Source organism: Lynx rufus, unplaced genomic scaffold (genome assembly GCF_022079265.1).
Source record: "Lynx rufus isolate CCGP_SWC_20201006 ecotype Redwood Valley unplaced genomic scaffold, mLynRuf1.p SCAF_5, whole genome shotgun sequence".
NCBI classification, from domain to species: domain Eukaryota; kingdom Metazoa; phylum Chordata; class Mammalia; order Carnivora; family Felidae; genus Lynx; species Lynx rufus.
This window is the reverse complement of record NW_025814867.1, coordinates 76,913,715-76,926,100: the sequence shown is the minus strand read 5'-3', so window position 1 is coordinate 76,926,100 and position 12,386 is coordinate 76,913,715. Positions and strand designations below refer to the sequence as shown.

Sequence of the window (12,386 nt, the reverse complement as noted above, 5' to 3'; positions counted from 1 at the left end):
AACCATGATGTGATAATGTATTTTTAGGGAGATATTTTCCCATTTCTCTGAATACCAGGTTGGGACAGTGTCTCACCGTTTGGTCTGCATCCCTGATTTATGAGGCGCACCTTTCCTCTTCATGAGTTTCTCCATGGCGTTGGGGTGGATTATTGGACGGACGGGGTGTCGTTTGTAAGTTCCAGGGTACTTCTTTTCTACTGCTTGTTCACGCCTGCAGAATGAAAGGAAAAGCCACATCTCAGTCACTGCAGACAGATGGGCAGAATGTTTTCACAGGCTAATTCCACTCACAGATGCCGGGCACACTTAACAGATACATGCTCTTTGAATTACAAGGTTACTATTCAGGTTAAAAAGGGGAGGAAAGATATGAAATTCAACTAATGTGACTTAACTGTGCTCTTCTACTCTCAGGTGGACTCAGGGGCTGACCTTCCTTCCCCCAACACACCTCATGGGAGACACAATATGACGGTAGATGACCTACTTATTTTCGGTTGCTGTTTTGGTAAGGACCAGCGGGTTTTCTTGTCCTTGTCAAGAGTACCTTAAACCACTTTCATCAGCCACCTTACTTCCCTGGGGGGGCAAAAAGCTCCCACTCATCCACACCAAGCTTTTCTAGAAATGAGGACTCTTTCTTGGGGTCATTCAATAGGGTGAAGTTGCAAATGGCTATCAACTGCACATTTCTCTACGACCAGCTCCACCCAACTGAAACTTCTTCAGGGGAAGAGACCTGCGCACAGCACATCCCTTAGGGAATGTTGGGTAATTGAATAAAGTATTTGCTATTTTTAGTTTTGAGTAGTAGCAGTGTGGAGGAGCAGTACATTTCTGCTGACTGGTAGACCCAACTCAGTAAGGACAGACAGAAGTCTGGATACATACTTAATGAGCTCCTTCTCCCGCATTTCCAGCTGCAGCATGATGGCACTCAGTTCCATGTATAAATTATTAGCCCGCTCAAGTTTTCTCTCATAGTGTTCACGAATATCCAAAGCATGCCTATCAAAGAAAATACAGCATCAGCAAAGCTGGCTACCTTGGGGGAGAACAAAGAATCGCACTAAAGAAATAAGACCAGGATGGTTTATCTCAAAAACATTGGTGTGGGGCGTCTGAGTGGCTCAGTTGGTTAGGCGTCTGACTTCGGCTCAGGTCATGATCTTGCAGTTCACAGGTTCGAGCCCTGTGTTGGGCTCTGTGCTGACAGCTCGGAGCCTGGAGCCTGCTTCAGATTCTGTGTCTCCCTCTCTCTCTGCCCTTTCCTGGCTCGCACTCTGTCTCTCTCTCTCAAAAATAAACATTAAAAAAAAAAAAAGCATTGGTCTGAGTGTCATCTAAATTTAAGGATGCCCTTTTTGATGTAATGACTCTGACAAGTTGGAATGGGGGATGGGAAACCCAAGCTTTCACTTGGTTTATCCCTAGGGGTCACATCCAGCTATACAGAATAGCCAGGAGGGCCACAGATAAAATCTGAATGTGATTTGTGTATAATTTGTAGCCTTTGTGCAGTGCTGACAGTATCTTAATAAGAATACTGTATGTTAATGGGAATATGCAATCAAGGCTAACCCCATGACCTTGTACTTATCTGTGGTACAGATCTTGCCTAATACAGTGGTTATCTATGATTGTGTCTTGTACCTCTTCATTGATCATAAGCACCTTGAGACCAGGCGCTACGTCTTATAAAGTGCTGCCTTCCAGGTCACCTAGGACAGGCACTGAATGAAGAAAGAGCATTGCTCCAAGAGTGTTTGCTGCAGAGATATAATAAAGGAGGATAACAAGATTGCAGGGTGAAGACAGAACAGCAGTACAAAGGACAGCTAACTTTTAAAGAGAATTAACAGTAAGTAGCACAGGTGAGAGGTGTGTACGAGGCGAAATGGTGATTCACAAGGAGAGTTCCTGCCAGTATCTGAAGATCTAGGGACAAGAAGAGATGGGGAAGGACAGAGCAGCAGACCTGAGCTCTTCTCTGCGCCTCCGAATCAGTTCTTCATCTAATCGGTGTATACAGGTTCCCTCACTTTTGATCTTCTCAAAGTGTTTTTTCACCTCTTCTCTCCATTCAGCCTGGGTAGGACAAATTAGACTTTGTTAATAGTCTAGGAGTGTTAATCCCTGATAGAACCATGGGGTCATGTGCAAGATTTTTTTTTCCCTGAATGCTTTTACTGAAGAGACTTAACAAATAAATGTTCAATAACTATTAGTTGATTACAGCAAAATACCTCATGCTCCGCTATCTGCACCCCCCACTCCACACACCATGACCTTATTTTCTGTATTTAGTCCAACATGTGATGCTGTCTCTTTTTCCAGTTTTCTTGTAATACTGGCCACCAGAAATATCACAGCTGGCATACTAGCCATCACCCCTGGAATAAGAGAGCTCAGTTTTAAGTGAAGATGGTGGCTGAGGTGACGTGGTTAGAAAGAAAGGCTCTGATAACCCTCTGTATAAGTATATGCTAGTGAGAATATGATCATGTTTACAATTGGCTCCAGAAGTCCTCTTAGGTTCTGTTTATGAAAATACCTTGAAAAAATATTGGTAGAAGACCCAAGGGGAATGAATAACAGGAGTTGGGAATAAAGAAATAGGAAATTATACAGGAATTTGGGAGTGAGGGAAAGAACAGGAAAGGAGAAAGAGGAGGAGAAAGAGTATGGCTAAACCAGTTAATAGTTGGACAAAATTTTTAGAATGGGGATAAATGTCTAATATGTGAGTTCAATTGTTCAAAATGTGAGTCCTTTCCAATTTCCTAAACTGTTAGTAAAGTCTCTGACATTCACCTTGACTTTGGATGAGTGTTTTTGTTTTTTTAGACATCAAGGAAAGGTGCTGAACTTCACGTTTGGGTCAATGACAGGACAAAGATAGAGAAACAACCACAAGATGGCAGGGATGGGGCCCCAAAATTTTAGAAAGGCAGAGCCAGAGGGGCCAGGAAATTATAAATTTCCCAGGAATTCACAGAAGCATTAGGACACGGGACTTTCCACAGAGCATGGAATTCCAAGCCCATTTTATCTAAATTTTAGGGAATAGGAAAACCTCTGCTGCAATATAGTCTACAGGCAATTTCTAGAAAAGAGCTAAAGGAGATGTTTCCTCAAATTACATATAAACTACAATCCCCAAGAAGCTAATGAGACTAAGATAATTTCCAGTAAAGGCTAGACGTATAACTAAATGCCTCTAATTACATATTCTTCCTCTGGAGCTATTCTATTACTTTTAGATTCATGTTTAAAATTATTTCTCTAGATCATGGAAGAAGTTATGCTTAAGTAATTGTGAAATTCCAGAAGGTTTCTCCCCAAATTTGCTATTTCTCATTTAGTTTTTAGAGGAAATCATATCATACGTATTTAAAAAGTGATCATCCTGCTAATCTATTTATAATACGCTAGACATTCATGTATCTCTCTATATATGTTGACTGACCATTGGAGAAAGATTTCTGTCAGTCAGCTGACTTTTGGGCACCAAACCTGCCGAACAACGTCATCAGAAAGTCAAGGTCATCAGAAAGTCAGATCCAGAATGCACTGCCCATTATTTGGTAACAGTCTCTGACAGTATCTAAGCAATAAATGCAGGTTTGGTTGAGCTCCTAAAGTAATGCTGTTCTGTCAATCATCAGATCAAAGTCTGAAGTAAAAAGAATATCTGAGCCTCAAGAAGCCTAAGATCGGGGTGCCTGGGTGGCTCAGTTGGTTAAGCGTCTGACGTCAGGTCAGGTCATGATCTCATGGTTTATGAGTTCAAGCATCACGTTGGGCTCTGTGCTGACAGCTCTGAGCCTAGAGCCTGCTTTGGATTCTGTGTCTCCCTCTCTCTCTCTGCCCTTCCCCCCACTTGCACTCTGTCTCTCTCTCTCTCTCAAAAATAAACATTAAAAAAAAAAAAAAAAAGAAGCCTAAGATTGACAATCAAGAGATGTTAGACCAAAAAAGGATAAGGGAGCTGGCCAGGTCTGGGCCTTAAAGTGTCCTCTTTTGTGCAAAAACATATCAGTAGATCCTAGTACAATACCTAAAAAGAAGGGACCAGGAAAAGAAACATCTCCCTCTGGTGGTCAGGAATCAGATGTCACAGAATAGATTTTTTTTTTTTTTTTTTTCATTTCTTGAGGAAATAAACCCTTTTGAAGATTGGAACCTATTAAAAAGGAGATTTCCAAAAAGAAGTACCCCCTTCCCTATGAAGAGGGAACAAGATTTATGGGAAAACACCAGTACTGATTAATCATATATTTTCCCGGCAGGTATAGTGTTACTGGTAGATGTTAATTTTGGACTTTCACCACATTTGCTTAGAATCTTTACATTATAGGAGTTCCAATTTGCGCTTAATCTTCAGTGCAGACATGTCTGGGTATATCTGAAGAAATGGAAGGTGGGTAGGCTTGAAACCAATTTGTAAAGACTGAGGTGCCTCGGAGAGAACATATGGCATGAGAGAAGGAGGAATCCTGCATGAACCTGACCTATAACAAAGCCACGATAAGAGTGGAGAAGCATTTCCCATTGTTTCATTAAAATGCCTGTAAAACACTGGGCCGTAAACAGCACTGCTCTGTTACCTTTAACAAAGTGTAACTCACCAGAGAAAGGAAGAGGTCATTGTGTAAATAGAACAATCTGCAGCTTCGGAATCTTGAGAATTCCAAGCTTCAGTTACAGCAGGAAATGGCAGCACTCAGTGGGTGATGGCAGTGCCTTAAAGATACGGCAGCACCCAATGGATGCCAGCTGGGGACTATGGTCTTGTGGCAGAAAACAATGCTAACCCATAAAGTAATATCTAGCAGATACTAGGGAGGAGACTACTGTGTCTGGCCATTCAGTGGAAAGCAGAGCAGATGTTACTATGTATGAAGTTACTGAGATCCCCACTCTTTACTGGGGATTCCCCCAAAATGCACTGGGGGGGGCAGTGAAGGGAGGCAACACGAGGTGCTTCACAAGGTATTCTTGCATAAGCAGGTAAGGGAAAAATCTAGTGACACCTAGGTTATTACCATTAATGGGATCCTTTAAAATTTTTTTTTAATTCTTTTTAAAAAAATGTTTATTTTTGAGAGAGAGAGAGGACAAGCAGGGCAAGGGCAGAGAGAGAGGTGGGGTACAGAGAATCCAAAGCAGGTTCTGCTGACAGCAGAGAGCCTGACGTGGGGCTTTGAACTTAAGAACCACAAGACCGTGACCTGAGCTGAAGTTGGATACTTAACCAACTGAGCCACCCAGGCACCCCAACTGGATCCTTTTAATGTCCCGGATAAGGCCTGGGAAAGGTCACAACATTTAAAAGGTTTTTGTCTTCTCCAGCCTTCCAGTTATTCAATCAGTAGATTGAATATGTAAATTCATAGAGACAGAAAGGACAACAGAGATTACCAGGGGCGAGGGGAGGAGGGAATGGGAAGTTATTGCTTAATGGGATGATGAAAACTTTTGGAAATTGTGGTGACAGTTTCACAATGTTGTGAATTTAATGAATGCCACTGAACTGTACACTTCAAAATGGGTAAAGTGGCAATTTTTGTATTATATGTATTTTACCACAAATTTTAAAGAGGAAAAAAAGAAGTTGAGCCAGCTCCAGCCTAGCTGAAGGAAGAGAGAAGCAGGACCGTAGGAGGCTAAGTGGCTGGAAATCATAGATTCTGAATCAGAAAAGACTTAGAGGTCATCAAGGCCAACCCTTTACTGGCACATGAATCCCCTTTACTGCCTTCCCAGGTAAGGAAGTGCCCAGCCTCTGCCCAAGTACCTATTTGCTCATGAGGTAGCTCTTTTTTTTTTTTAAGTTTAAAAAATTTATTTAAGTAATCTCTACATTCCATGAGGGGCTCGAACTCACGATCCCAAGATAAAGAATTGTATGCTGTTCCAGCTGAGCCAGCCAGGCGCCCCATGATGAGATTACTCTTGAGGAGCACAGTCTGTCCCTATAATGAGCTTGGTGTCTGCAGCTCCCAGCCCCTGAATTTGAGTGGTCACAGTGGTACTCAAGAGGGAACCAGATGGTACAAAAAGCAGAGGGTGGTGGGAGAACTTAGAAGCACGGCACGTGGCCCACCTAGCAGCAGGGATCTGGGACCCCCGCTAAAATGTTTTCTAAAGACTGATATCAAATGCAGTCGAATACCAGGAACAATAATTGCCTACTTGGAGGAATGAGTTATTGTCTAGGAACAAGGCAGTGGCTTTGGCAGAATCGAATACTGTACTGAAATTGGTTGCTTCGTTCATCTGTTCTGTGTGTGCTGCATCTTTATACATGTGTAGGCTGAGCAACAGCTAAAGCAATTTCTCTCAGAAAGGAGTCAGCTGGGCTCTTGCCAGTGCTCTTGCCTGACAGTTTTGGTGGAGAGTGGAGACCTGTGGCTAACCACCGCTGATTGATAACCGATGCTGACAGGGCTTTGTCAGCAGGCAGGAGGAGGGGAAGCCTCAGGTACGAGGGGCACAACCAGCTCTTCCCCTTTGGGGTGGCATAAAACCAAGGCACCGTGAAGAGGAGTTCCCCAGCTGCCATCTTATCTGTCTCAGGAGCTCGACAGCATGTAACAACCTGGAGGAAGCTTCATTTCCGTAGCTTTGTGGGCCATGAATAACATCTTAAATTGGATAGTTCTTTAGTTTCCAATACAGTTGCATTTCTGTCTTCTCATTTGATCCTAGCTAAAACTCCATAAGGAAGAGAAGAGATGATTATCTTCATTGTTTAGATGAGTAAGCTGAGGTTTAGAGAAATTTAGCAACTTGTCTAAGATCATAAGACAAGGGCTTAGACTCAAGTCTGTTGGTTTTCTGAGTACTTCAGTACATAAATTCAGTTCATAAATACTTTATCAGTAGCCAGAGATAGTCTGAATTTCAGACCCAGAGACAAATCAGCTTGTAAGTATCTGAAATAATTCTAGGAACTAGCAAGGATAGCAGATTTGGGGCTATTTAAGGAGAGGTAAAATTTCATGTTGGGAGAAAAATGTAGAAGAATTGATAAATATTAAAAGATTTCCAATGTAATGTTTTCCCTTTCCTTTCTTCCTCCACCTCTTCCTTTCAAGTATATGTTTATTTATTTACTTTGAGAGAGAGAGAGAGAGAGCATGAGCAGAGAAGGGGCAGAGAAAGAGGGAGACAGAGAATCCCAAGCAGGGTCTGCACTGTCAGCACAGAGCCCGATGTGGGGCTCAATCTCATGAACTGTGAGATCATGACCTGAGCTGAAACCAAGAGTTGGACCTTAACCTACTGAGCCACCAAGGTGCTCCCCAAAGAAACTTTTCTGAGTTCAATTTTACTCATAAAAGTGAGTTTGTACAAATGAAGATACCAAATGTGGGTGCTTAGTTGCATGACACTGTACTTTGCATAGGGTGGGTACTCAGAAAATGCGGCACTGGCTTCAGAAGTGACGTTCTGGGAGCATTCAGGTAAAATCTGTCTAGAATTTGAAGTTTTCCAAGTATATACAGTTATGCGGTCTCAATGGCTTGTGAGTTAGTACTGTCACCAAAAACTGCTTTTCCAAATTCTGGTATACATACTTTTATGGTAAGGGAAGCAAAGCTGTGATTGAAATCATATCCTAAAGTCTAAAAGACTCCTTAGAAAGTACTTACTATTACTCTCTTTCATTTCACGAAAGGGCCTAAGTCTTTTTATGAATACTAACACAAAAAGAGATTGGGTAGATTTCTTTTCCAGTGGCCCTTATTTATGTGTATTTGAATAGAGAGGTCATGGTTTTTGAAAGTTCTAAGGGAGTTTATTGGAATGCACATCAAAGGACATAGGAAATGATATGATAAAGTCAACCCCCCTACATCCTTGCGTTTTCTCTGAAATCAAACACTTTGCTTACATAATAATTCCTCAGAAACACTAAAGATCTGTGGGGGAATCCTGACTATTTAAAGACACAGTTGTGAGGAGAGCTATGTTTGTGGACCATAGAGTGTGTGTTGGAACTTGGGGCAACAAGATAAAAGTCTCTGATTTATCAGTCCTTAGGCGGTCCGAGATAAAACAAAAAAACAAAAAACAAAAAAACAAACAAAAAACCCCCCACCTTGTATTTTTATTAAGGTATCCCCTAACGTCTGATGGGCAGAGTGTCTGCATTTATCAGACACGTGAGAAGCAGGTACTCCAAGCCTTGAGTCGGGCCAGGTCGTAAAGCATACTGGAGGGCTTGTTGAACTCGTAGGGATGATGCCCCTCCCAGTGCAGTACTCTTTTCAACACATACTTTCCTGGTAGGTACCCTCATCACCCACTGGAGATGGGTGGAGATGAGGGGTAGACTGAGATACCAATTGCTAATAAAATGTCTTCTCCGAGAATGACTCTTTTAAGTGATACTGCAAGTGAGCGCAGAGATGAAATCCTTATGACGTTACAGCATTTTTATTCAACAGTCACAAATTGTTCCCCCTCTGCACCCATGCCCTCACAGAGTGCTGGGGCAGATTTGCTCGCCAAGAGGTGAAGTCTGCTTCTCATCCTGGGGTTGGCCTGTGACTTGCTTTGACCAAAGAGACATTAGCACGCATGGTGCACACCTAGGCTTGAAAATCCCTTGTGCCCTGGGTCTTGCTGTCTTACCGAATTTGTGACCCTGATAACAGCTTGTGAACAAGCCCAAGCTAGGCTGCCGAGGGACAACAGGCCACGTGGAAGAGAACCGAGGTGCTCTTGGTGACAGCCAGCCAATCACCACACTTGTGAATGAAGCTGCTGAGAACCTGCCAGCCTCCCAGGGGACCCAGCAATGGACTACAGATATGTGAGTGAGCCCAGTGGAAGCCGGCAGGAGAACCGCCCACCCAAACTGCCGACCCACAGAACCATAAGCTAAACTAAACCTTATTGTTTTAAGCTATAAGTCTGGAATGGTCCGTAAGACAGTAAAGGCTAACAGATACATTAAATTACATTTTATCTGGGGCACCTGGGTGGCTCAGTCAGTTGAGCATCTGACTGGCTCAGGTCATGATCTCACAGTTTGTGGGTTTGAGCCCCGCATCGGGCCCTGTGCTGACAGCTCGGAGCCTGGAGCCTGTTTCAGATTCTGCGTCTTCCTCTCTCTCTGCCCCCTCCCCCACTCGCGCTCTGTCTCCCTCTGTCTCAAAAATAAATAAACATTAAAAAAATTACATTTTATCTGGTGCTCGTGGATGACACATAAAGGTAGAGGAAAGGTTCTCTCTGGGCCTGATTCTATCATGGGCTCTCTCTCTCTGGTATTTCACTTCCCTCCTCTGTACTTTAGCTTTTCCCCTTCAAGGGAAGCAATCTTTTCATGAAGGTCAGCAGTAATTTTTTTTTTTTAATTTTTTTTTTCAACGTTTATTTATTTTTGACAGAGAGAGACAGAGCATGAACGGGGGAGGGTCAGAGAGAGGGAGACACAGAATCTGAAACAGGCTCCAGGCTCTGAGCCATCAGCCCAGAGCCCGACGCGGGGCTCGAACTCACAGACCGCGAGATCGTGACCTGGCTGAAGTCGGACGCTTAACCGACTGCGCCACCCAGGCGCCCCTTTAATTTTTTTTTTAATGTTTATTTTTGACAGAGAGAGAGAGAGAGAGAGACAGAGCATGAGTGGGGGAGGGGCAGAGAGAGAGGGAGACACAGAATCCAAAGCAGGCTCCAGGCTCTGAGCTGTCAGCACAGAGCCCAACGCGGGGCTTGAACCCACAGACCGCGAGATCATGACCTGAGCCGAAGTCGGATGCTCAACCTACTGAGCCACCCAGGCGCCCCTGGTCAGGAGTAATTCTAATTCAAATATATTCCTCTTTACTCTTCAACAGTTTCACCACTATAAGGATGACATTCCAATACATGTTCCTTTCAAATGAGATAATGATATATCTTAAGTGCTTAAAAAGCTCCAAAATTTCCTCTGTGTGAGGGATCATAATTACTGCTTCACAATGACTAGGGCTGTATCATTGTTAAAAGAATCGGAATGGTTCTGAGTTACTCTTTCTCATCGAGACCTCCCTGTCTGTGTGTTCAGTACACTGGAAGAGAGTTTCCAGACTCACCTGAGACTTGAAGTAGGTTTCTTGTGGGGTGGCAAGAACATCAGCAGAAGCGATGTCTAAATGCATGAGCGTCTGCCGGAAAGAAGGCCGGTTGCGAGGTTTACTCTGCCTACAAGTTAAAAAAAGACAGCTTGTGCACTGCGGAAGTTGGGTCCAGGAGGATAAAGATTTTATTCTGCTTTATAAAAAACATTTTTGGCTCCACACCTGGCTATTTCTCAGGCAGTGTTCACGCACTGAGGAGCAAAAGGAAAATGTAATTATGAGAAACCTATAATAATAAAATGGAAATCTGTAGGATCAGTGACCTGTTTGATAATAATAGTCCCTTAGGACAAGTAAAGTAATAACAGTTACCATAGCTATCATTTATTAAGGCCTATTGTAGCAGATATAACAAATTCGTTATTTATAAATAACTCCAAGTCCACCAGTCTTTAACCAGTTGATTTGCTCCAAATCCATATTAGAGACCTCCCTGAAGTTTTAGAGAAGTTTTAAATGTGGTTTTGAGGAAGAAGGTAAAAGAGAATATTGGGAGAAATATATTTCTTACCATGTCTGTTTCATAAGGATTTTGAATCCATCAGGGCAAGTGGAAGGAACTGGAAGGTGTAGGCTATTGCTTCCAACACCCCAAATGATGGCTGAAGAGTCCACATCTTTGTAAGGGATCTCTCCCGTCAGCAGCTCCCAAAGCACCACTCCAAAAGACCTACAGTAGTACCAGGAACAGGTACCAAAGACACAGCAGAAAGACTGGTTTGTATTTTTGTTCTCTATTCATTTTTAATCAAAAGTATACCCAGTTTCAAAATTCTAATACTGCCATAAGAAGAACAGAAACAGAAAAACTCTGAAAAACAAACTCAGTAAGGGGTAACCAATGCTGCTAGATATTAAGACATATTATAAGGTTTTTATAATTAACTCTGGCACGTGAATAGACAGCCGGACTCTGTGAATGTAATAAAGATCCATAAATAGGCCAAATACATATGGGATTGAGTATGTGATAGAAGCAACATCCCAAACCAATGAGGGAAAACAGACTATACAATATATGCCATTGGGACAACTGGGGGAAAAATTAAATCTATAGTTCATCTTACATCAAGATAAATTCCCAAAGAATCAAAAATTCAAATGTGAAAAGAAAAAATGAAGCCATAAACATCCTGAAAGAACACATGAGAAATTTTTTTCTTTTTACTAATCTTACAGTGGTGAAGGCTTTCCAGTTATGAAATCCAGAAGCCATAAGGGGAGAGCATTTTCAAAAAAATCTAGCATGGAGAAAGAACTCCACCATGAACAAAATAGCAAAGGTGAAAAGTATCTGTAATTCCTATGCACAAAAGGCTAATCTCCTTAGTGTACAAAAGACCCTTATAAATTGATAAGAATAAAGATCAGAAAGTTTAGCAAGGGATCAGAATAGTTCACAAATAAGGAATTACAAATGGTTTGTGAACATATGAAAAAATGAACAACCTAACTTATGAGACAATGTGCGTTAAAGCCACACCCAAGATACCATTTGTTACCTAGACGGTTGGCAAAAATCCAAAAATTTAACACATTTTGGCGGTGAGACTGAGAAAACACTTATACATTTCTGTTGGGAACGTAATTGGTATAATCCCTAAGGAGGATGCATTGGTAATAATTACCCAAATTACAAATGATCCCACATTTCTACTTTATCTTATTCTGGTGTTACATGTAATTTTAATATATGCTATTATTTTGTTTTTAAGGCTAAAAGTTATTAGTAGCCAATTTTAAGAATGGAAGAAAAGTAACTACAGGGAAATATACTATTAATAGTAAAGATTCATAATCTCAAAGGAAAAACTGATAAGGATTTTTAAAAGGCCAAAAAAAAAAAAAAAAAAGCATAGCTCATAGGGACTGTTTCTTAAAAGGGCAAATAGTCCTATTATATACTTCAGGTAGCTCTAAAGCACATAAAGTGTATTACAGCAAAGTACATCACTGATATATACAGTGATGGTCTGAGTCACCAAGACTAAGTAAACTTTGTTTAATGTATTTTATTTAAGAAGTTGAGAATTATATATTTCAGAAAGACTTTGATACTAAATGCTTATTTGAAGTAAATTTTCGATTTTCCAGAGAGTTCAGCACATTCTGTGAAAGTCTCCAAAACTGATGATTTACTAAATACATATTCACCCTATTACCTCTCAATCCTTCGTAACACATTCATCATTACACTGGTTAGTACCTCAGATAAGAGGAGACTGAAATCAGCCAGGAGTGAGG

At 41.7% G+C, this 12,386-nt stretch overlaps 1 protein-coding gene across 1 annotated transcript in view; it reads right to left on the bottom strand.

Annotated features, from left to right (window-relative positions):
• Positions 1-12,386, bottom strand: part of MAP3K13 (mitogen-activated protein kinase kinase kinase 13) — a 46,621-nt gene that overhangs the window by 17,666 nt on the left and 16,569 nt on the right. Inside the window, exons 5-9 of the mRNA XM_047099936.1 lie at positions 10,654-10,812; positions 10,098-10,206; positions 1,982-2,091; positions 895-1,011; positions 77-214 (exon numbers count right to left, since the gene is read on the bottom strand). Of these exons, the coding sequence (XP_046955892.1) occupies positions 77-214; positions 895-1,011; positions 1,982-2,091; positions 10,098-10,206; positions 10,654-10,812 (633 nt within the window). The remainder of the gene's footprint in view (positions 1-76; positions 215-894; positions 1,012-1,981; positions 2,092-10,097; positions 10,207-10,653; positions 10,813-12,386) is intronic.